General features: G+C 45.7%; 1 protein-coding gene across 1 annotated transcript in view; it reads left to right on the top strand.

The window, feature by feature from the left end:
* The window catches only part of ccdc149a (coiled-coil domain containing 149a), a gene marked incomplete at its 3' end in the record, with an annotated part of 80,281 nt that extends 57,674 nt beyond the window's left edge, over positions 1–22,607 (top strand). Inside the window, exons 9-10 of the mRNA XM_084312200.1 lie at positions 9,370–9,446; positions 22,549–22,607. Of these exons, the coding sequence (XP_084168326.1) occupies positions 9,370–9,446; positions 22,549–22,607 (136 nt within the window). The remainder of the gene's footprint in view (positions 1–9,369; positions 9,447–22,548) is intronic.
* Between the last annotated feature and the right edge of the window lie 3,575 nt (positions 22,608–26,182).

Here is a 26,182-nt window from a genome sequence, read left to right as displayed (position 1 = left end):
AGAACCAGAGAGACACCAGCAGGTAGAACCAGGTCCTCCAGAACCAGAGACACACCAGCAGGTAGAACCTGGTCCTCCAGAACCAGAGAGACACAGCAGGTAGAACCTGGTCCTCCAGAACCAGAGAGACACCAACAGGTAGAACCTGGTCCTCCAGAACCAGAGAGACACAGCAGGTAGAACCTGGTCCTCCAGAACCAGAGAGACACACAGCAGGTAGAACCAGGTCCTCCAGAACCAGAGAGACACAGCAGGTAGAACCTGGTCCTCCAGAACCAGAGAGACACACAGCAGGTAGAACCTGGTCCTCCAGAACCAGAGAGACACACAGCAGGTAGAACCTGGTCCTCCAGAACCAGAGAGACACACAGCAGGTAGAACCTGGTCCTCCAGAACCAGAGAGACACCAGCAGGTAGAACCTGGTCATTCAGAACCAGAGAGACACACAGTTGGGGGTTAAGTGCCTTGCTCAAGGACACTTTGGTAAGACGGTTGGTGTTAACACATTCGGGGCCATTTGGATCCGTCTAATCCCACTCTATACGGCCAGCAAATCAAAACAAACTTTCATTGTGCGTGAGGCTGTTTGTAGAGCTACATCTATACTTTATAGTATTGCTATCTGTCCATTCTCATTGTCAATTGACACTATAAACCGTCCCTTCAATATGCCTTATACAAATAATTCTTTCATCAATACGTTCCCATTTTATAGCGTCGTGAATATGAACTATATAGCTAAATGTTCTGGGGTATTTCCTGGAAGGCGAGTTACAAGGCGCTAAGCTAATAACGTTAAATCGCATGGCGTTTCGGCCATAGACCAGCTAGAGATAAGAATCGAAATGCATTTGATCGGTATCATGGTCCACCATGACTGCATGAAAGGGGGGGGGGGCGGGGGACGTCGTTTCCGATTATTGATTACCAATAACGGCATTAGCTTCAGTAGCCTAATTCGCTGACCGGGTGGATGGCTATGATAACAAGGCCTGATTGGGTTGTAATTGACGTCAAATAGCTCTTACCTGTGACCGGTTGGACTGCAAAAAGGATGTCCCAGTTATCGATTGCCATCTGGTAGATCCATATGTCCATTGGCTGATGATATATTCCTTTACTGCATACTGAATTCGGCGTCGCAAAAGGTATTCCATGCTACATGCTACACGCATAGATTCAGCCTAGCAGGAAATTCCATTCAAAGTAAAAAAATAAATAAAGCACCGTTCTGCCACAGGGAACACTGCATTATCGAGACAGCGCCCCTACGAGGATCTGGCCGGTAATGCACTTTTCCGAATTCCAAGAGTAGGGTAAATCTGCAGTGCCGCAGGGTGACATTGAGTGGGATATTACAATGGAATAAAAGCCAAAACAACCTTGCCACGGACATGTCCGTGGTTGGCCCTCAACCGTTGGATCCGAAACACGGACATGTCCGTGGTTGGCCGGGACCCAGTTAATTAAGGGATAGGAGAGAGTTATTAATTCACTTCCCCAGCCCAGATTTCTTCCTGCCGGTCCGGGGGATCGAACCAGCGGCCTTCCGGTCACAAACCCGCTTCTCTAACCATTAGGCCACCCGCTGCCCATTAGACACACACAGCAGGTAGAGGAATAGGCCAAAGCCGCTCGACGTCATGACAATAACAACCATAATACCTTCCGGGTAGACTACGACAAGGATTCTAAATTCTATTGCGTTTCCTGCCTCGTGAACCACGGTATGAGGCATCACACTGGACTTGTGTCGCCAGTTAACCCTTTCACTGCCACACTACCAAAGGGTTAACCCTTTCACTGCGACAATACAGAAGGTTAACCCTTTCACTACCACACTACCAACTGATTAACCCTTTCACTGTGACAATACAGAAGGTTAACCCTTTCACTGCCACATGACAAAGGGTTAACCCTTTCACTGTGACAATACAGAAGGTTAACCCTTTCACTACCACACTACCAAAGGGTTAACCCTTTTCCTACCACACTACAGCAGGTTAACCCTTTCACTACCGTAGTGTGGTAGTGAAAGGGTTAACCTCCTGTAGTGTGGTAGTGAAAGGGTTAATGTTAACAACTAACTAGCCTGATGTTAACAAGATGGTAATTCCCAGGTTATGGTTCTGTATAACACCATGAGCTCCATTGGCCACTTGGAGCACAGCTCTGCTTTTTTACCTGCTACTACTACACACACCACATGCTCTGTTTCGATGTGAAAATACGGCTGCTCGCGTATGAGCTTCGATCATAATGTTGACATTCGAATTCTAAATCAACATTCGAATTAAATCTTTTTAATAAAATACATTTTTATTTGTCATAAAAATGTAAATAAAACTAAACATTTATCATAAATGATGTAGCCTATCTGTATCCGCTTGGCACTCGGCGCTCCATCAAGACGTCACCATCACTTTCGTACCAACCGTGCCCAATTTATGTTGACGAAACTGATGAGTTATATTCATTAAAGAAAGTTGATTTAATAAAAAAAAATTACTCATTTAATCAGATTAATCACTTTATTCAAATTGAGGATTTAGTTTGAGGATATAAAAAATATATATATTTATTTTAATAAAAAATGACATTCGGTACAGCCTTACCGCAGAGTGTTCGCGCATGACAAACGTGCTCATTGGACCCCACCTCTCGCTGATTATACTGGCAGGGGAATCATTGGTGCACTGCGTCCAGACACCATGGCCATTGGAGCAAAACCCCCATAACTGGTTTTATCCAACGCTATTATTCATCACCGTGCTCACTGCTTAGCCCTTTCACTGCCACACTACAGAAGGTTAACCCTTTTCTATCACACTATCGACGGCCGTCGATAGTGTGATAGAAAAGGGTTAACCTTCTGTAGTGTGGCAGTGAAAGGGTTAACCCTTTGTCACGTGGCAGTGAAAGGGTTAACCTTCTGTATCGTTGCAGTGAAAGGGTTAACCGTTTGGTAGTGTGGCAGTGAACGGGTTAAAATGTTCTGATTTGGTCTATAGGGAGGTGTAGTCTGACGTCACTTTGGACCGCCCGCAAGGTCCACAGATTACAGATTACAGATTACAAAGGCACCTCCCTCAAGATGAACAGTGACATCTCCTTAGCAAATGATCTCAACACCTTCTATGCGAGGTTTGAGGCTGGTAATAACAACACCAGCCCACAGGCCACTGCAACGGAGGGGGGGGGGGGGGCTGCTGAGGGAGACTCAGTGTTCAGGGTAACAGAACATGAGGTGAGGAGGACCTTTAAGAAAGTGAATATCAGGAAGGCAGCAGGACCGGACGGTATCTCCGGCCGCGTCCTAAAAGTCTGTGCCGACCAACTGGCCCCGGTATTCACTGACATATTTAACCTGTCCTTGGAACAGGCTGTCATCCCCACCTGTCTGAAGAAGTCCACTATCATCCCTGTACCCAAAAAATCCAAGCCTGCTTGCCTCAACGACTACCGCCCTGTAGCTCTCACCTCTATAGCCATGAAGTGCTTTGAGAAGCTAGTGAAGGGCTACATCTGCTCCTCCCTCCCCATCAACCTGGACCCCCTGCAATTTGCATACCGCCCCAACAGGTCCACGGAGGACGCCATAGCCCATGTGCTGCACACAGCAGCATCACACCTGGACAAGAGGCAGGGGAACTATGTGAGAATGCTATTCATTGACTACAGCTCATCATTCAATACCATAGTCCCCTCCAAACTCATAGCCAAGCTCAGGGACCTGGGCTTGAACTATGACTTCTGCCAGTGGGTCTTGGACTTCCTGATGGGTAGACCCCAGGTGGTGAGAGCAGGCAACTGCACCTCCTCATCCATCACCCTCAACATAGGGGCCCCCCAGGGCTGTGTTCTGAGTCCCCTCCTTTATTCCCTGTACACACATGACTGTGTGGCTCAGCGGAACAACAACACAATCATCAAATTTGCTGACGACACAGTAGTGGTGGGCCTGCAAACGACGAGAGGGCCTACCTGGAAGAGGTCAAGGTCCTGGCGGGATGGTGCCAAGAGAACAGCCTCTCCCTGAACGTCAGCAAAACAAAGGAGATGATTGTGGACTTTAGGAGGTCGGGGGTCAGGGACTACAGCCCCCTCAGCATCGACGGGGCACCGGTTGAGAGAGTGAACAGTTTTAAGTACCTCGGAGCCCACATATCCGAGGACTTGACATGGACCACACACATTGACAGTGTTGTGAAGAAGGCACGGCAACGCCTCTACTTCCTCAGGCGCCTAAGGAAGTTCCAAGTCAGTCAGAAGATCCTTAAGAACTTCTACTCATGTACAATAGAGAGCATCCTGACTGGCAATATCACCTCCTGGTTTGGTAATAGCACCGCACAAGACCGTAGCAGACTACAGAGAGTGGCCCGTTCAGCCGAGCGCACAATTGGAGGGGGGCTTCCCACTCTCCAGAACATTTACAACAAGCGGTGCAGGGGTAAGGCTAAGAGAATTATCAAGGACTCCAGCCACCCAAACAACTGCCTCTTTGAACTGCTGCGGTCAGGCAAGCGATACCGGAGTCTCATGGCAAGCACAGAAAGACTCAGAAGAAGCTTCTATCCCCAGGCCATCAGGTTGCTCAACGAACAATAACACTATGCAACAACCATCAAATGCACTCACAGCACACACATCCGCACACACTCACTTTAAACAATCAACCCACTGCAGCACCCACTCTACACACTTTAGAACACCTAGACACACTTTATATTTATTGGCAAAGAATTTGCACTACAACCCATACCTCAGGACACCTTACTGTAAATTGTAAATTGTACCTCATCCCATTTCTGCTCTGCACTATATAGTATATTGTATATTAGTATATTGCATAGTATATATATAGTATATTTATGGTAACTCAGTTACTGCTATCCTGCATTGAACATTGTACATATGTACATACTGAACACTTGTGTCTACGTACGTGACTTCTATTTTTTACTTCTATTTTTTACTTTTACTTGCTATACTTATCTTATTTTATTTCATACTTATCCTTTGTCTAGCACAGTCTCTGGAGCCTAACAGAAAGAAGCATTTTGTATAAAAGTATTCTGTACTTCTGTATGACAACTATTAAAGAAACTTGAAACTTGAAACTTGAACTAAGGTCCACACGTATAGGGATTTATCATTGGGAAAATGGATTATCAGCTATTGTAACAATTCTGCCTCATGAACATTGAAAAGCTTTCCATTTTTGCACAAAATGAGTTCCCTTCTATCACTAACATTATTGTTTAAGCATTTTTGGTTGATTGGAGGATCAAGAGAAGAGGGCGGGGCTTGAAATGAGTCAATTTAGTGGAGCCTTGGGTCAACGTTTAAGTGTCACTATTCCTCATTGGAAATGGCCGTGCCGTGTGTGGATGTTTCAGGCTACTACTACGTCGGAATTCACTACATCGGAGTGATGTCTGGGATCCTAAGGCGATTTTTTTGAAAACTGAAAGCAGAAGCGGGGAGACAACAGAGACAACAGTTTAAAAGTGTTAGCGGGTGGGAAGCCGGCGGGGTATGTGTCCTGGTCATTGTAAACTGCGACTCCTACTGGTCGGTCGGGGCGCCTGTTCAGCAGGGAGGGGATCTGGGGGAAATAGCGTGAACCTCCGCACGCGTTACGTTTCCCCAGTGAAACTCCTCGCTGTCAGGTGAAAAGAAGCGGCTGGCAACTCCACATGTATCGGAGGAGGCATGTGGTAGTTCTACACCCTCCCCAGGCCGACAGTGGGGCAATGCGCGCAAACGACCAGGAAGGGAATTGGCATAACGACAAAAAATTGGGATGGGTGAAAAATACAGATTTTTTTTTTTTTTTTTTTTATCCACTTTTTCTCCCATTTTTCTATATTTTCTCCCATCCCAATTTCGTATCATCCAATTCAACCCTCCCCTGTCATGAACGCTGTTTCTTGCCTCCCACAAGCCGGCTGCAATGTGGACTAAGTCATACATAGCACAAGTCCCCTCCGGTACTTGAGGTAACAGCAGTCGCATCTTTTCACCTGCGCAGCTCGATCTCTCAGTGGCGAGGAGTAACGCGTGGGAGGCTCACGCTGCCCCCGACACTTCCTGATTCTACTGCGCAGGCGCACCAACCGACCTGTAGGAGTCGCTGTCCACAACGCCCGATCCCCACCCATCAGTTTCCCACCCCCTAATACGGCCAATGTGTATTAGTACGGACGACCAGCTAAACTGAAAGCAATGTGGAGCACTGGGCTCGAACAGGCGAGCCCAGCGTCTCCAGTATTCCTGGCGAGCGCCTTGCCCACTATGCCACGTAGCCGCCCAAATACAGAATTATTATTATAATTTTCTTAGATTGTCCTAACAGTGTTTATTATTAACACATTGGGCGCCGGGGGTTGTGTCTATCATTGTACCCAGTCTGCCACCGTTGAAAGCCTATGGAGATGTTTACCTTCTTTGCAGGGCTATAACTTTTTAAGTTTTATTGCTATATTGACATTACTATGGCCCATTCAACATCGATTATCTATCGTTCAGGATGTGGGAACTTTATATTTTTTCATTCATACATTGTTGTGTTAATACCATCTAGAATATAAGTATGTTTTTAAGGTTTTCTGCTGTAATTCCAAAAACGAGTTATAGGCCCTGACGCATGATTATCGATTGGCGTTTCTTTCCTATACACGCTATATTCAAAAATTCAAATGTATATGATCGGTATACATTATGCTTCATCATGCGTGAAGGAAAGGGGGGAGGGGGGGTGTTTATAATTCCTTGATCGTCAGTAACGGCTTTATTTAGTATGGGTTGATATGTTGAGCAGATGGTTTGAAATGAATAAACAATCAGGCTGAAAATAACGTTAGTGTCCTCTTACCGTTCGCCGATGAGACTGGAGGAAAAAGATCCCAATTATTTGACGCCGATCTCCTAGATCCATTTCCGGTTTGTATGGCGCAATAAACGCCGAAATCATATCGATTATTGCATTTAGAAAGCGATCCAAATGCACTATAGTGTTTGTCTGGATCCACGTAAAAAGATATTACTGCCGGAGGGATTTCCTCTATGCACCAGCGCCACTTCCGGTTTTGGCGAGAATGTAACTCGCCCGACCATCCACCAGGCGGCGGTATTGAGGCATTGCAATCTCATACAGGGTGCCGCTGCAGTCCGGAGGGAGACTGGATGAATTATGAATGCCATGGTGAAAAAATTTAATATTGATCCCAAAAACGATTTACGCCGTTGTTGGCGTTCAACGCATGGCGGGCAAAAACGGCGTAAGCGACCAATGTGTTAAGAGTCAGATTGTCCTAACAGTGTTTATTATTAAGAGTCAGATTGTCCTAACAGTGTTTATTATTAAGAGTCAGATTGTCCTAACAGTGTTTATTATAGACCTGTTTCTCGACCACGTCAGACTGCGTGCGCTTCAAGGCGGCAAAAAGGAACGTAACGACTGGGTGGACTACAATATATTTGCATTTGTTAGCCATGCTAGCGATCTAAACAATCAATCAATCAATGCAAAATGACATCCAGCCGTTTTCGTTTGAAACAACTTTTAGTCAGGGGAGTGTCATGGTTTCTCCATAGAGCCCCGTTGTACTTCTTTTGGCGCAGCAGCTCGCGCAGGTCCGAGGTGACTTAGTCACGTGACTCAATTGGTATTGCTGATTGGCTCGACCACGGTATGTTTATAAACAAGAAACAGGTCTATTATTAACACATTGTGTGCCGGCCGGATATGATGAATTATCGTTTGGATGCCAGCACGTTAATCAATGGGAGGACGAGCACATTTGCGAGCGATTAAACTATATCTTAAATTATGGCTATGGGTCTAATACACCCGTCGCTTATGAATGACTTGCTTGCAGTCAACATGTACAAAACGGATTGTATTTTCATCAGTACATTTCCGTTTTATACCGTTTTGAATACGAGTATAGTTTTGGAGATTTCTAGAAAGAAGAAAAGATTCCGCGATAATAGCCATTTACTGGAATACACAAAACACGTCATTTTCCGGCTGCTTTATGAATAGTTTTCAAATAAACGCTAGATTATCGAGAGTATTTGTGTTCTTATGCACGATACAAAAGCGGGCTTAAAAATAATTTATTCGTGCCGCGCCTAACGCCACACACACACACACACACACACAGACACGTTGTGAACGCTGTGAAAAAAAACTGATTAACCCAAAACTGGTAACATAGAGTCCTTATCTCAGATCAGATGTTCTACAAAAAGATTAATCCAATTCCTGATCGCCATTCCAAATATCGATCGTGTTTATTGATCCAACGTTATACTCCGAAACAGATAATCGACGCTGCTTCCAGTCCCCTCAATGAATGCACTAGTATCAGGTTGCATGCCCCAGAAGTAAAATGTGGACCGGAGTTTTTTTTTTTTTTTTTTTTTTTATTATCTTTCTTCCCCTCCTTTTTCCCGATTTTTCTCCCATCCCACCCTTCCTGGTTGTTGCGTACTTTCCCCTACTGTTGGTCCGGGAGACCGGAGACTGTCACATGCTTTCCTCCGACGCATGTGCAGCCTGGGGCAGGCCAACCTGGCCGCGCAGGTTCTCACCGGGGAGAGTGTAGCGTGTGGGAGGCCACACTATCTCTCCTCAGATCCAACCCTCGCTGAGCAGGCGCCCCGACCGAACTGTAGGGGTCGCTGTCCACAACGCCCAGGACCCACCCTTCAGCTTCCCACCCCCTGATACAGCCAATTGTATCAGCGTGAGAGGACAGCCAAGCTGATAGCAACGCCGGGAGCTGGATTCGAACAGGCGAATCCTAGTGGGAGTTCTTTTTTCTGATGCAAGTCCCATCGACTCCAATCCAATGATGTGCAATACCATCCGGGAGACGATAGGGGGCAGTATTTGCCCTTTTCGAGCTCAGAGCCATTCCCAATGATAACTTCAGGCTGGATGGATGAAAAATGTATGGATATCGCTAATAAAAGAAATAACGATTAAATAACGAGAAAACTCGTTATTGGCACACAATGCATGGCGAGTTAGGACGAGAAATCTCGTTGTTTGCAACCAAAGTGTTAAGAGTCAGATATTCCTGACAGTTCTCAAGTTCACCAGCCATTAGTTCTCCAGCGATTGGCAGCAGTCCAGTCATCTTTTGATGTCACAGACCTGTCTCACTCATAATGTAGATCTACCTGTTTTACGACTCCTCCACCACATCCTAGTAAAACACACACACACACACACACACACACACACACACACACACACACACACACACACACACACACACACACACACACACACACACACACTGGTAATCCATCTGAGTTGTCTAACCTTTGCATGGTACCCCTGGCTATAGGATTCTGGGAAATCGCGTTGCGGAGCTGGAGAGGAGGTTGAAGACGCTGGAGGTGTCTGGGATGTGGAGTCTTCCAGGTGGGTTCCATGTCGGGGGGGCGTTGGCTCATCCGTTTTGATCAAAAGGTTGAATTCCAAAATGTAGCCCATTAACCCTTTCACTACCACACTACAAAGGGTTAACACTTTCACTACCACTCTACAAAGGGTTAACGCTTTCACTACCACAATACAAAGGGTTAACGCTTTCACTACCACACTACAGAAGGTTAACCTTTCACTACCACACTACAGAAGGTTAACCTTTCACTACCACACTACAGACGGTTAACCTTTCACTACCACACTACAGAAGGTTAACCTTTCACTACCACACTACAGAAGGTTAACCTTTCACTACCACACTACAGAAGGTTAACCTTTCACTACCACACTACAGAAGGTTAACCTTTCACTACCACACTACAGATGGTTAACCTTTCACTACCACACTACAGAAGGTTAACCTTTCACTACCACACTACAGAAGGTTAACCTTTCACTACCACACTACAGAAGGTCAACCTTTCACTACCACACTACAGAAGGTTAACCTTTCACTACCACACTACAGAAGGTTAACCTTTCACTACCACACGGTTAACCTTTCACTACCACACTACAGAAGGTTAACCTTTCATTACCACGCTACAGAAGGTTAACCTTTCACTACCACACTACAGAAGGTTAACCTTTCACTACCACACTACAGACGGTTAACCTTTCACTACCACACTACAGACGGTTAACCAAACTGCTCTGACAACAAGGATCACGCACGCTTATTCCGTCTCAATCGGAACACGTTTGTTCCCACGCCGTCCTCATTTCAGACAAGGAAACGATAGGTTATGTATATAACCTAGTTATATTAGTATTGGCTGAGCGTCCCGCTCTGAGCCTTATGAGATACCCCTTATCTCCTATGGTACCTATTGTACCCCAACGAACAACTAAATGCACCCACACCTGAAGGAGCCCCCGCCCCTATGGAGGCGTAGCCTATATAACCATGACTCTGGTCACCAAACACTCTTCCTCGCCAAATCTCGTTCCAGGAAAAGATCCCTCAAGAGGGAACTCAGGGCCGCGCAGAGCGGGACGCTCAGCCAATACTAATATAACTAGGTTATATACATAACCTATCGTTATATATCGTATTTGCTTATCGCGTCCCGCTCTGAGCCTTATGAGATATGGGTTAGAGCGGACGCGAGACCCGACAGATGTACCCCCTGAGGAGCCGTAAGCCCACATCAAGGGGTGCGGGGAGCCCTGTCACCCCATCCTTCCTAGTGAAGGGGGGGCGCAGTCAACTCCACCTGAATGCGAACAAGAGGGAACTAGAACCCCTTGAACACACCGCACAGGCGGAACCACGTGTGACTCAACACACTGTGGCCCATACCCACACACTCCTGCTACCCTACCAAAGGACGAGAAGCAGGAAGGCCACAGACCCCAGAACCGCCTGGGAGACAGAACCCCCGGTCATGTCCATGAGGTAAAACCTTACAAAGGGGCCCGGGGAGGACCATGAAGCTGCAGCACAGATGTCCTCCACCGAGGCCCCACCCAGGAGAGCGGCAGAGGCAGCCACCCCACGATTGGAGTGCGCCCTGACGCCCCCAGGGGGATCCTGCCCAGCCAACGTGTAGCAGAGGGCAATGCCCTCGCACAACCAATGGGACAGGCGCTGTTCGATAGTGCCTTACCGGCATGAGAACCACCGTGACAGACAAAAAGCTGAACGGTGACCCCGAGGTCCTGAGTACGGCTGAGGCAATTCCCAAAGCACGGACCGGACATGACAGGTGAAGGCCCGCATCTAACTCACCACCGTGAGGAAGCGGATGAAACGCCTGAACCACAATATCCCTGGAGCGGAAGAACTCCGGATATTTACAGGCACGAAGGCAGGATTAGGCCGCAGAGTGGCACCGCAATCGGAACGAAAGACAGGCACTCTGGGCGTACCGAGAGAGCACAAAGCACACCCACGCGTCAGCGGAGGTGACGGCCAGCAAGAACGCGGTCTTGAACGACAGCTGTTCCAACGGCGCCTGCTCGAGTGGCTCAAACGGGGCCAAGGACAACCGACCGAGGACCAGTTGAAGATCCCAAGTCGGAGCCCAGGAGCGTTGCACCGGCTTAGCGCGTCAAGCGCCAAGCAGGAAACGCTTCACAAGAGGGTGGCTGAACAAGACATCCCCTCAAACCCCTCATGATAGGAGGATATAGCTGCTGAATATACCCTCACCGTCGAAGCCGACAGTCTATCAAGGAGAGACTGGAGGTAACTAAGGACAGCATCCAGGGGGCAGGAGACTGAGTCCCGGCCCCCCGCCTTACACCACACTTGGAACATACGTCATCTGCCCGCCTAAGCGCGACAGTGGAGGGAGCATGCGCATTCCGGATGGTAACACCATCAGGATCAAGAACCTGCGCCCCTCAGCGTACCCGTCCCAACAACTGACCTAACAGATGTATGGGGAAGAATCCCTGGCGGCACGGCATCGGTCCCAGACCTGCCTGGCTATGTCCAGACGTAATCCTCACCCGTCAGGATGAGGACCGCCCCGCGACAGTACACCTGCACCCACATTCTCCCTGCCGGGGATGTGGGGAGCCCTCAGGCCGCGCAGATGGAGGACGCCCATAGCCAGCCGCCTGCCGCCTGGTGCAGACAGGGGGAGTGTACTCCTCCCTGTCTGTCGATACACAACACTGACGTCGTATTGTCCGTCCTGATCAACACCATTTGTGGACCAGAAGGACCGCTTTCAACACCAACACATTGAATGTAGCGCAGACCGGGCAACATGGTTTGCCAGCTGCCCCCTACTGCGTTGGCCCGACGCGTCACCAGCGAGGGAGGCGTCGGTGAAAACGCTACGTGAGACAGCGCCGTAACCGTCCTAGGACAGAACCTCCCGAGCGTGTTGACAACACGCTCTGAGAGGGATGCCCATAGCCCTCCAACCGTTTACTGGAAAGAGGAGTACTCTACATCCAGTCTACAGCAACCCCAGGCTGGTAGAGACCTGCCTGGTACGAGACCTGACGATCCACCTTGACCGCGAAGGACCAGAACGTCATCAGGGCAGAACACTCCGTAACCCCTGACGACGCAGAGGCCCCAGTGCGGCCTCCACGCACTTGGTGAAGATGCGGGGAGCCAGAGAAAACCGAACGGCAGCCTCTGGTACTCATACGCTAACCCTGCAAAGGAAGCGTAGGTAAGCCCTAGGATGGAAGATCGGAGATGCGCTACGCATCCTACAGGTCTATGGAGGAGAACCAGACCCCCACCTGACAGTGTTCAACAGGTAGGAGACGATCCAAAAAATGCTGAACCTTCCCATGGGACAGGTCCAGCCTGGGTCTTACACCCCTCCCTCCCGACTTCTCAGGCAGAGAACACCGGGAGGAGAACGCCACGACGATGGCTTGCTTCGTCCACAGAGATTGGATCTCGTTGACCAGAGCTGTCACTGCTGGAGACCCTGACAATAGGGTCTGTACCAAACCTGAAAACGGGTGGGGTTGTGTAAACACAAGTCCCCGCCTCAGCGTTCTCTCCATCCACCTCGACATATGGTACTGCCGTAGTCATATGTGATGACACTCCCAACGCACCCGCCGTCACGTGGCGCAGGTCCGCCAGGAACTGTAGATAGTTGGCCCGGTCCCCCCGCTGTGCGTAGCCAACCCTGGAACCGTGCGAGCAGCGCGTTCCGTGTCGGGACATCTGACCCTGACACCACCCACGAGGCAATCGCCAATTCACGCGTGCCTGCGACCACTGCCAATATTTCTGGAGTGGGAGGCACCAACATGATACCTGGCCTGGCGAAGGCGAGGCCGGGGAAGCCCGCACTGTGTGCCTCAAAAGGTTTCGAGCCCCCCTGCTGACAACACTTAAGTTGACAGACGTAACACCAGGCTCAACCAACACAGCTTATGGTGTGGGAGCCGCTTGACAGCACAACATTCTCACGGACAGACCCAGGCTCAGCCATCAACTGGGTGTCAGCCCCTGTCCCCATGAGAAGCGAAAGGGGGGCCGCCCGCGCTTCAACGAAGGCACGCGGCCCGCAGCCAAAGGAAACAATCAGAGCCCACTTTTTCCGCTGGTGTTGGGGAAGGGAGTGATCGGAGAGCGGGCTGCTCGCGGCAGGACGGTGACGGCTTGTTTGTTCAAGCCGAACCCATCCTACATGGCCGATCCCTCGGCCGCCAAGGCTGTCGGCCTTGTGGACACCTGTCGAATCAACGCCCAGGATACCTCCGGCGGGGGAAAACATGGCCGCCTGTCGAGGGCCTCGTCATCGCCGCTGACGAGGCCGTGCTCTCTCTTCTTCTGGCTGCGCGGTGTGAGGCGGTGTAGGGCCTAGGACAATACCGCCCGCGCTCCAGCAGAAGACCAAAATCCCCTGCAGAGAGGGGAACCCTGAGCGGTTATAGCTTGCGGCTGGGTCAAAGCTAATAACGTCAACAACCTCGCGCGATGTGTCGACGTCGGCTGGCCCTCAAGGCCCCGCCACCAGACACCATTTTTTTTTTTTTTTTTACTTTATTTTTTAGCGTTTATCGCTTTTCTGGTCAAGCATGACCGACAGTTGTAGGGTGAAACGGGAGAGAGAGCAGGGGGAGACATTCGGCAAATGACGGCGAGTCCGGGAATCGAACTCGGAGTCAACCAGATCCGTGACGCAGCACGGAGTCCCGCGACGCAGCGCGGTAACATGGTGTGCTACTGGAGCACCCCGACACAATTTTTTTTAATAGAAAAAAACAGCAATTCGAACACAGTTCTAATCGCTGCCAATTCCATACCGTGGCGGTACAGGCTTTAACAGCCCACCAGCCACTCGCCAGGCCAACCCACCCATGGCGTCGGCCGGGCGGGGCACTGTTTCAATATGTCAAAAACAAAGGACTGATGTTAACACGGAGCACCAGTGGTGGTTGCAAACAGCAACCTCCACTGTGGTGTGCACCATGAAAGGGTTAAATGAATAAAATAACTAAACCACAAAATACTGTAGAATGAGCAAACCCATATACACAACGTTAAGGGGAGGCGGACCAGAGTGAACTAGTCCCGCCTTCATTCAAAATATTCACAACAGCACACCAGCCCTAGCTTAGCCCATTTACCAAAAAAAGGTAAACAAAGCCCCCCCCGCACTACTCCCCCAGTATACCGATTGACCGTCAGTATGAATGGTTGAGAGGAGAGAAAGCTGTAGCAAGACAGACCTTCTCATAGCAGAGTGACAGAACGAAACAATAGCCCACTACACAGGGGGTGGGGGGCCTCGCGTTTAAATTCGCACAGGGCCTCACATTTCTCCCAGGCGGCCCTGCCCCTATACTACTACAGCCTAGCGTGAGGCGATGTGGAACCCAGATCAACAACCGCCTGCGCACAGACACGCAACATGTTTACCATGTCGGCTGGACCCATAGCCCCACTACCCGACGCCAATGTGGGGACACCGTTCCATAGACCCCGCCGGAACACAAGGTAACATACCTGGCTAGGCTACCTAGCCACGGCCTACCCTGTTGTCAACCCATTTACCCGAAAAAAGGTAAATAGGACTCAGCAAAAAAAAACACAACAGCCACCGACTGACCTTCATTGATGAACCGGGCAAGAGGAGGGAGAAGTGACAACATCTCACGGCGGAGACATTAGAACAGCGTAGCAGTTAGTATGTAGCAGTAGTGGTAGCATGTGGCATTAGCGATAGCATGTAGCATAGCATTAGATGTTTAGCAGCACGCCCAAGACAGTTTGGAAACCGTTCACTGCAGTGAACGTTCACCAAACCATCCTGCCCCCGGCGCCAACACACAACATGGTTGTGTAACAAAACAAACCAGCATTACTAACACTAATACCCATGCCTGAAGACACAGGGCCTACCTGGGTACAAGCTGGCCCGACAGCCAATCTTGTACAGCTGAACCTTGATCTGCTGTCACCAGACGAGGAACATCAATATAGGCCCGTCGTGTCGCCGAAAACATGCTTCGAAGATGCCAGGGGCCAGCAACCTCCGGTAAGCTTTCAACATTATGACTCTGATCTTTTTCATCCTGCTAGTTACGTATGGTGCACGCAGCCGATACGATGGAACGAAAATAGAGGAAGAGTGTTTGGTGACCAGAGTCATGGTTATATAGGCTACGCCTCCATAGGGGCGGGGGCTCCTTCAGGTGTGGGTGCATTTAGTTGTTCGTTGGGGTACAATAGGTACCATAGAAGATAAGGGGTATCTCATAAGGCTCAGAGCGGGACGCGATAAGCAAATACGATATATAACTATAAAAAGAAAAAAAAGAGGAAGGCTCATCACATCACATTGATGCCAATGGCCGACATTGAGTTGAATTGGATCAACCATCTCCTCATTTGGATGTTAGAATCATCTACAATTTGTTGCATTATTAACTAGCTAAGGTTTGATATATTGGTTGATGTATATTTCCTCAGATAGCTTGTGTATTTTGCTTATCCATCCATCTCCCGTAGGCTTCAATAGAACTGGCACCAAAGTCTGGCACCAAGCAGAGCAGAGAACACTGGTATTCTGACATGATGACCCTTCCTTCTTATTTTTATTTTTTTATCCACTTTTTCTCCCATTTTCTATATTTTCTCCCATCCCAATTTCGTATCATCCAATTCAACCCTCCCCTGTCATGAACGCTGTTTCTTGCCTCCCACAAGCCGGCTGCAATGTGGACTAAGTCATACATAGCACAAGTCCCCTCCGGTACTTGAGGTAACAGCAGTCGCATCTTTTCACCTGCGCAGCTCGATCTCTCAGTGGCGAGGAGTAACGCGTGGGAGGCTCACGCTTGATTGATTGATTGATTTTTATTGTGGAGTAAAAGACAGCATCCAAGGGATAAAAACATGAGAAAGTGCAAGCACTTATTTCCATCATGGTCCCTGATTTTGGACATGGACAGACATCATAAAACATAGAGCATCATAATAAAACATACTAAAACAGAGCATCATAATAAAAACATAGAGCATCATAATAAAACATAGAGCATCATAATAAAACATAGAGCATCATAATAAAACAAAGATCATCATAATAAAAAACAGAATAAAACATAATAGCAACCCCATACAAAAAAAAAAGCACTTCCTACCCTCTCCTTCCTATGGCTATTCTATACTTCACTGGCTAGCCATTTCTTTGTGGCACGTCTAAAACTTCCCCCCTCTTCGATGTTTTTCAGGGCCACTGGAAGCTTGTTCCACTCCAGTGCTGCAGAATATAAAAATGTATTTGTATACGCTGCCCCCGACACTTCCTGATTCTACTGCGCAGGCGCACCAACCGACCTGTAGGAGACGCGGTCCACATCGCCCAATCCCCACCCTTCAGTTTCCCTCCCCGTAATACGGCCAATGTGTATTACTGCGGACGACCAGCTAAACTGAAAACAATGTGGAGAGCTGGATTCGAACACGCGAACCCAGCGTCTCCACATTGGTGGCGAGTGCCTTGCCCACTACACCACCTAGCCGCCCGACCCTTCCTTCTTATATAGTTTCTTTGTTTTCAGTTATAATGAAAACGAGAAAATATGAGCTTTTCTGCTCATGGAAATATGTTCCTGAGCGGTCGGCACAAGCTATCTCACCCGTTTTATGGGAAAGCGTCTGAAATTTGATGACCATGATTACAGTTACATTTTCAGATACTGTAATCCCCCGACCCTGAGTAGAACATAAACTCCCCAGTTCTTGTCTGTGAGCTGCTAACCTGAGAGGTGAATCAATATAGCCCAGCAGGATGTGGTGTCACGCGACACCGCAGAGAGAGCCTGCGACCACACTGTTGGCAAACATGATCCTCGCTGCTTCTCTCGCGCACGGTCGGGAGAACATTTCTGTGTGCCTGCCTGTTCCACCGTTTACCCAATTTGTGGAGTCATATGAATTTTTTGACTCCTGCTCTGTAATTATTAATCAGAGACGATTCAGCATCGATGCAGTGACAGAACATAATAGATTATAAATAGAATATATATATATTTTATATATATATATATAATTAGTGCTGTCAATAGATAATATTTTTTTTACTAATTAATCTCACAATTTATCTAGATTAAAAATAGCATTTTTCTACTTAAGACCGAAGCTTGTAGCAGATATTTACTTGAGTAAAATCATGGAATTAATGTAAAATCAACACAAATAAAGTATATTTAGATTCAAAGACTATTCTTTGAATACAGTTTCTCTCCTGTGAAAAAAATGTCAAGTTAGACCGCGCTCTCAAGATACGACACTGGGTGCTGAAATCCCATTAAGTATTATATAAAAGAAGCAGTGAAGCCAGACCAGCACTCTCAGGTTCAAAATTTAATGGCAAGCTATAACACTGAAGAAGGAATATGTAATTCCGAAACATGTTTGTTTCAGGCTGCCATTCAATTTTGAACCTGAGAGTGCTCTCCTGTGAAAAACAAATGTTCAACAAAACCATCAACATTGACTCAGCTAGACCTCTTTCTTATATCCGCGGCGCTAACAGAAATAAAAACAACCCAGGCCTATGTTAAAGTGCAGATTGGCTTAGAGTGGTGGTTCTCAACTGGTCTAGCCTCAGGACCCAACATTTTCCTTAGTCATTAAGTTGCGACCAACATTTTTGAACCACTATGATTTATTTCAAATATTCTTTTTTGCAGTAATACACAATCTTTCATGCACTGTTAAAAACATGAAATAAACACAAAAAAGTGCAACAAACGTGCAACTAGGGCTAAAAACCCAATGAAATAAATTAATAATAATAATAAATAATTATGCTTCTTAGCAGACTTCTTAGCTTAACATCCCAGGGAACTAATGGGATAACTGGGGATGTTGTTTGCTCCTGCCAAGAGTCTCACAATTTTTTTTTCTTTTTTTACACACATCCGCGACCCACTCAAAATGGTCCCGCGACCCACTCTTGGGTCACGACCCACCAGTTGAGAAACACTGGCTTAGAGGACGATAATGTCTTGTATGAACTACCAGTAATATAAATCATATTAACAACAAAAATGTGTTCCATCTTCATGTCAGATGATTTTCAAAAAGGTGCATGAGTCGATGCAAAAAAAGAACAAGCAAATATACTGCTGAAAGTTCAGAACGTTGAACATTTTTCACTCCATAGTAAATAATTTAAATCTCCAAAGTTAAAGCATTATATATATATCTTTTTAACTCTCTTTCTAGCTTTTATGTTCTTTTACAATGTAGCTCTTTGGGATTTGCTCCACAACTATAAAGTGCCCTACAAATCAAATATAATTATTATTATGGTATTATTAAAGCTAGTGCTCTGGTCATGCATCCACTCAACTCGTAGAAAATACAGCATCAGGCTAGTCTAAAAGTATTGATACTAATACTGATACTAATAAAAGAGTATTGAACCGTTTGTAACAGCTGGGTATCGAGATACCTTTCTAGTATCTGTATCGTGCAACACTAGTAAAGACATTTATTTTCTGATTTAAGAACTTTCTAAATAAAAGTTAATTTATCTGACTGCTTGTATTAATTGATGAAAAAGTAGCCATGTGCAGTAATATAGATTATAAAATTGAGGATGTAATATATTATTGAGCTGCATCGAGATGCATCGTAGAATCGAATGGAATCGTGGACAGCTGAATCGTAATCGAATCGTGAGGCCAGTGAAGATTCACAGCTCTATAACTAGTAGGCTATAGGTCATTTATTTAATGAGCCGAGTTGGGATCTGAACTCTCTGCCATCATCACGAATTGGAAGCGACCGCAACGACAACAACTATTAGCCGTTAGCTATTTCCTGGTTGATTCCGGACATGATGTCACACGAATGCCAGGCTGCTCAGCCAATAGACGATTCGCTTTTGCAAGGTGCACGTAAGGGCGCAGTGATAGGAGGGCTGGGTAGCGCAGTGGAGAATGCACTCGCCTACCACCGCAGAGACTCTGGGATCGAATCCAGCGGTCAGCGGTACCTCCGGCTTGGTCAGTCGTCCCTACTAACACAATTGGCAGTGTTAGCAGGTGGGAAGCCGGCGGGGTATGTGTCCTGGTCGTTGTAAACTGTGGTTCCTACTGGTCGGTCGGGGCGCCTGTTCAGCTGGGAGGGGATCTGGGGGAGATAGCGTGAACCTCTGCACACGTTACGTTCCCCCAGTGAGAGTCCTCGCTGTCGGGTGAAAAGAAGTGGCTGGCTGACTCCACATGTATCGGAGGAGGCATGTGGTAATTCTACACCCTCCCCAGGCCGACAGTGGGGCAATGCGCACAACGACTTGGGCAACGACGAGGGAATTGGCATAACGACTAAATTGGGATGGGAGCAAAATACAGAAAAAAGTGTGAGAAAAAATTTTATTAAAAAGGGCGCAGTGTTATCCCATGGATAAACCCGCGAGAAGTCGAGAGGGAGACCGCCGGGGCTGTTTTTATATTAAAAGAAATTATAAAACACAATTCACACAATTCGAATATCAATTTTTACAATCAAATGTATGTTTTCTTTTACAATTCTATTATTCATTTGAATATAAAATATTAGTTGACAGCCCTAAATACATGTACGTTTGACTGATCCCGAAACGCAATTCTTGTATTTTTGGTCTCTAAAACGAGCTGCTCGGCTACCGCATTAGCCGGGGTCACTTCAAGTTTCAATTTCTTTATTAGTTGTCATACAAAAATACAGAATACTTTTATATGAAATGCTTTTTCCTGTTTGCCCCTGAGAGTGTGCTAGATAAAAAATAGATAAAGTATAAAATAGAAAGTCAAAAGTACGTAAACAAGTGTAAACAAAAGTGTTCAATATACATATATACAATATACAATACAGAGTAGATTATTATAATTTTTTTTTTTAACTTCATTTTTTAGCGTTTATCGCTTTTCTGGTCAAGCATGACCGACAGAAACAGGTTGAATATGATGTAGAGTAGGGGAAGACACTCTGAGAAAATACGGCGGGTCCGGGAATCGAACTCGTGTACCCCAGATCCGTGACGAGCACGGTTGTCCCCGACGCCGAAATAGCGCCGAGATACGCGGTGAGCTACGGAAGCTCCCCTAGATTTTTTTTTTTTTTTTTTTTTTTAACTGAGTTACAATACAATATACAGTACAATGCAGAAATGGGATGAGGTACAACTTAGGGTAAGGTGCAAATTAAGGTATGAGTTGTAGTGCAAATTCTCTTTACCAATAAATATAAAGTGTGTTAAAGTGTCTAAAGTGGGTAAAGTGGGTGCTACAGTGAGTTGTTTATTTAAAGTGAGTGTGTACATGTGGATGTGTGTGCTGTGAGTGTATTTGATGGTTTGTTACATAGTGTTATTGTCATTGAGCATCCTGATGGCCTGAGGATAGAAGCTTCTTCTAAGTCTCTCTGTACTGGCCATGAGACTCCGGTATCGCTTGCCTGACCGCAGCAGTTCAAAGAGGCAGTTGTTAGGGTGACTAGAGTCTTTGATTATTCTCTTAGCCTTACTCCTGCTACGCTTGTTGTAAATGTCTTGGAGAGTGGGAAGCCCACCTCCAATTGTGCATTCGCCCACTTCTCGCCAACCACTGTCTCGAGCCCCGCCCTCTTTTCTTGATCCTCCGATCACGACTCGACAGTGGTCCAATTGGTCCAGCGGTCCAATTTCTACATGCATGGTTTGCCTGCAATTGGCCGAGCTCAAGCCCAGCCCTCTTGATCCTCCAACTGTTGTTTTCCCTTTTCTTAAATGAGTCTTTGATTGATACAAAAAAAAAAGTATATATATTAGTGCTGTCAGGCGATTAAAAAAATGTGTCTAATTAATTACAGGATTTGTAATTAATTAATCTAATTAATCTCATTTTAATCGCATAACCATTTTATGCCTGATATTCTATATTCTATAATCATATTTCAAATTGCATGTGTCCGGATGGCAGAATTCAGTACTGTATCTACAAAATCATCTTCCATCTATTAATTTGCTTAGATTTTTCAGGTCTGGTCAATTTGAGCATGGTGTTATTCACAGTCAAAGATAAAAAAAAAATGTATTGATATTCTCATTTGGTTCATTACAATTTACTCAAAATAAAATTTTCATTCAATCAATCACCGCGCAGATTGATTGATTGAATGAAAATGTTATTAACAGATTGCAGAATGGGTACAATACAGTACGGCACACAATTGTTAAGGTGTGCAGACCAGAGAAAGACTTTCGTCTTGTTTACATCAGGGTCCCCCATTTTTTATTCATAATGAATTGTAAGTAAGGGTGCCACTTGCTCCGTGCAATCCATTCTTTGTGGATCTAGCCCACAGTATTTCTGACACTGGGAATACATTCCCTGAGATTCATAGATGTCACTAGAATCAGATACCAAGAACATGCAAATGGACCATATTAAAAAAAAAAAAAACGCCTGTAAATGTGTATTCTACATTCTTATGGAATGAATGATACAAAAAAAAAAAAAAAAAAAATTGTAATTAATTTTGAGTAAATTTTCATAACGCGATAATTTGCTGTGTAATTAATTAATCTAATTAACGCGATAAATTGACAGCCCTAATATATATATATATATACACATATATACACCGTATTGTCCCGGATATAACACTTAGAAAAACATCTGAAAAGGGGTGTTGTCTTATTTTCAGGGTCTCTATACAATCATTAATTGTTGCTTCCGAAGCGATTGGAGGATAAAGAAAAGAGGGTGGGGCTTTAAATCAGTCAATTGCACTGCATGTGTGATTTCCTCTTCCTAAATGGTAAATGGCTGCTTTTTTATATAGCGCTTTTATCCAAAGCGCTTTACAATTTGTTACTCACATTTTTACCCATTCACTCACACATTCACACACCGACGGCGGAGGCAACCATGCAAGGTGCCAACCTGCTCATCGGGAGCAATTAGGGGTTAAGTGACTTGCTCAAGGACACATCGACACGCTGCCCAGGAGGAGCGGGAATCAAACCGGGAACCTCCTGAACCTAGTGAGGTGTTAACAGTGTTTCTCGCTCTCTCTCTCTCTCTATCTCTCTCTCTCCTCTCCTCTCCCACTGCCTCCCAGGCCTGACCTACCACGTGTCTCTGGGAATAGGGAGTATGTCCTCCTTCTGTCCCACTTAGCCCATCCAACCCCCCTCCCACTATGACACGCTGGCCAGGCTAAATCTGGGCGGTGGCCCAGGAAGTGTGCCGTGTCATCATGCCCACTGTTTCCAATGTGTCACCGTCCCCTCCTTGTCTGTGTGTGTGTGTGTGTTCATGATATCACCCACTCAGCAGGCTAACCTCAATAGTATTGAGGTTATTATTAAGATATTATCACACACTGGTGCCTTTTTCTTAAATGAGTCTTTGATTGATAAAACAAAATGAAGATAATCTAAAAGAAATTAGATTAGATACAAATGTATTGTCATCATACAGCACAAGTACAGTACAACGAAAAGAAGTTTGGCATCCAACCAGAGTGCAAATGTAACAGATAGATGTACCCAAGATAGAATAGAATAGAATAGAAATACTCATTCCGAGGGAAATTTGGCACTAAAAAAATCGCTCACAGTAAACATTTAGGTAGACAGAACAAAGTCACGAATAAGAATAACAAAAAATTGCCTACTGTAAGAATAAAGAATAAAATAAGCCTACGAATGAGATAATAATAATAAAGTACAGTCCGGGATTCACATTTCCTATGTTATGTACAGTATATACATTCTAGTATCAAATATACAGTAAAAATATACAGAAGTCTACAGTAAGTGTACAGTAAGTGTAATATTGAACAATGTTGTTTTAAAAGTAACAGTATGTTCCCCAGTATGCACCCTAGATACCACAGTACGCACCCTAGATACCACAGTACGCACCCTAGATACCACAGTATGCACCTTAGATACCACAGTACGCACCCTAGATACCACAGTACGCACCCTAGATACCACAGTATGCACCCTAGATACCACAGTACGCACCCTAGATACCACAGTACGCACCCTAGATACCACAGTATGCACCTTAGATACCACAGTACGCACCCTAGATACCACAGTATGCACCCTAGATACCACAGTATGCACCCTAGGCACCCTAGATACCACAGTACGCACCCTAGATACCACAGTATGCACCCTAGATACCACAGTATGCACCCTAGATACCACAGTACGCACCCTAGATACCACAGTATGTACCCTAGATACCACAGTATGCACCCTAGATACCACAGTACGCACCCTAGATACCACAGTATGCACCCTAGATACCACAGTATGCACCTTAGATACCACAGTATGCACCCTAGATACCACAGTATGCACCTTAGATACCACAGTATGCACCCTAGATACCACAGTATGCACCCCAGTATGCACCCTAGATACCACAGTATGCACCCCAGTATGCACCCTAGATACCACAGTATGCACCTTAGATACCACAGTATGCACCCTAGATACCACAGTATGTACCCCAGTATGCACCCTAGATACCACAGTATGCACCCTAGATACCACAGTACGCACCCTAGATACCACAGTATGCACCCCAGTATGCACCCTAGATACCACAGTATGCACCCTAGATACCACAGTACGCACCCTAGATACCACAGTATGCACCCCAGTATGCACCTTAGATACCACAGTATGCACCCTAGATACCACAGTATGCACCCTAGATACCACAGTATGCACCCCAGTATGCACCCTAGATACCACGCATGCGGCTCTTTGCCCGTCAATGTGCGGCTCTTCCACCCATAAAAAAAAAAAAAAAATATATTTTTTTTTTTATGTCACTCATTCCATAAGGACGTAGAATAAACATTTACAATTTTTTTTTAAATGGTCCATTTGCATGTTCTTGGTATCTGAATCTAGGGACATATATGGATCAGTGTCAGAAATAGTGTGTCTGTCACTAGGCTTGAGTAAATTGTAATGAACCAAAGGAGAATATCAATTCTATTTAAATTTTTTTTTATCTTTGACTGTAAATAACACCATGCTAAAATTGACCAGACGTGAAAAATCTAAGCAAATGAATAAAGGGAAGATGATTAAACAGAAGGTTTTGTAGATACAGTACTGAATTCTGCCATCTTTTTTATAATGTAAATTTCTCCACCATTTTTCATCATATTGCAACACCGTTTTTTGCAAGACGTTCACAGAAAGGTAGAGAAACTAACTGCGTTCTGTTTTATGGCAATAACGTTCAGGTTTGTGGGAGATAATCCCAAAAAATAAGAGAAATTAAAAAGTAAATCCAGAATTCAGATGATTGACAGGGGCTGGCGTGAGCTGGGTAGGGTCGTTTTTCGAAATTTGAAAGCCCTGAGTCTCTTCCTTCAAAAGACTACACTCACTTTTGGCTGTGCCACTTCCTCCTGTCAATATGCGCCGGTTTCCGACTCAATGCCCTGAGATTTCTATAATCTTATATTTCACTAATAACAGTTAAAATAATTGGTAAACAAACGTAATGCTGAAAATATACACCTTTACTGTATATCTCGGGCTTAAGAGGTTAACCCTGTGAGGCCCAAATTAAAAGGAAATTAGCAACTTCAGAGGCCAGAGGGTGGGACATAAACACATTTACTATCAAATAGCATTGTGAGGCTGAACAACAGGACCAATTGACTATACATGTGCTTAAAGGGGAACTATCTTATAAATGGCTTTTTTCAGTGTTTACCATTGTTTCTTAGCTATGTGGACTTATATTAATAGGATATATGTTTGTAATTCTCATATTGGCGAATTCTTCCAATTCTCCTCTCACAATATTCACCCTCACTGAACTGAGTCATCTGAAAATGTGCATATCTGTGATGTCAGAGATTTCTCAGCTGCATAATAATGTGGCAGTTGATGTGGCAGTTGGCACCAGGCCACACAGTGGTTGGAGCCCAGCCTCAAAACGGCTTAAGATCTTGAGGTAGAAAAATGCGTTTTTTAGTACTTGATTAGAAATACAAAACAATGAATTTTTTTTTGAAAAAAACCTAGGTGTTCCATAGACTCACAGGAATTGTGTAAAAGTGCCCAAATAGTGAAAGAAATAGTAAAATAGTTCCCCTTTAACATTTTTTAAATAAACATTATTTTTTTAAATGGCTAAAAGTGATTTTGTAATTTTGCAACCGTGGGTCTCACAGGGTACTTTTAACCCTGTGAGGCCCAAATAAAAAAGACATTAGCAACTTCAGAGGCCAGAGGGTGAGACCTATAAACACATGAAGGGTGCCGTGACTGAAAAAAAGGTTGAGAAACGCTGGTATATGGTGTGGCTCTTTGTGGTACCACAGTAATTTTTGTGGCTCTTAGTCTCTGACTGGTTGGCCACCCCTGATGTAGATGGTACTGAGGCCAGAGAGAAGAGCTGTAGGATGTAGATGGTACTGAGGCCAGAGAGAAGAGCTGTAGGAGGATGTAGATGGTACTGAGGCCAGAGAGAAGAGCTGTAGGATGTAGATGGGACTGAGGCCAGAGAGAAGAGCTGTAGGATGTAGATGGTACTGAGACCAGAGAGAAGGGCTGTAGGATGTAGATGGGACTGAGGCCAGAGAGAAGAGCTGTAGGATGTAGATGGTACTGAGACCAGAGAGAAGGGCTGTAGGAGGATGTAGATGATACTGAGACCAGAGAGAAGAGCTGTAGGATGTAGATGGTACTGAGACCAGAGAGAAG

Source organism: Notolepis coatsorum (assembly GCF_963971535.1).
Source record: "Notolepis coatsorum genome assembly, chromosome: 4".
Taxonomy (NCBI): domain Eukaryota; kingdom Metazoa; phylum Chordata; class Actinopteri; order Aulopiformes; family Paralepididae; genus Notolepis; species Notolepis coatsorum.
This window is presented reverse-complemented; position numbering and strand designations above follow the sequence as displayed.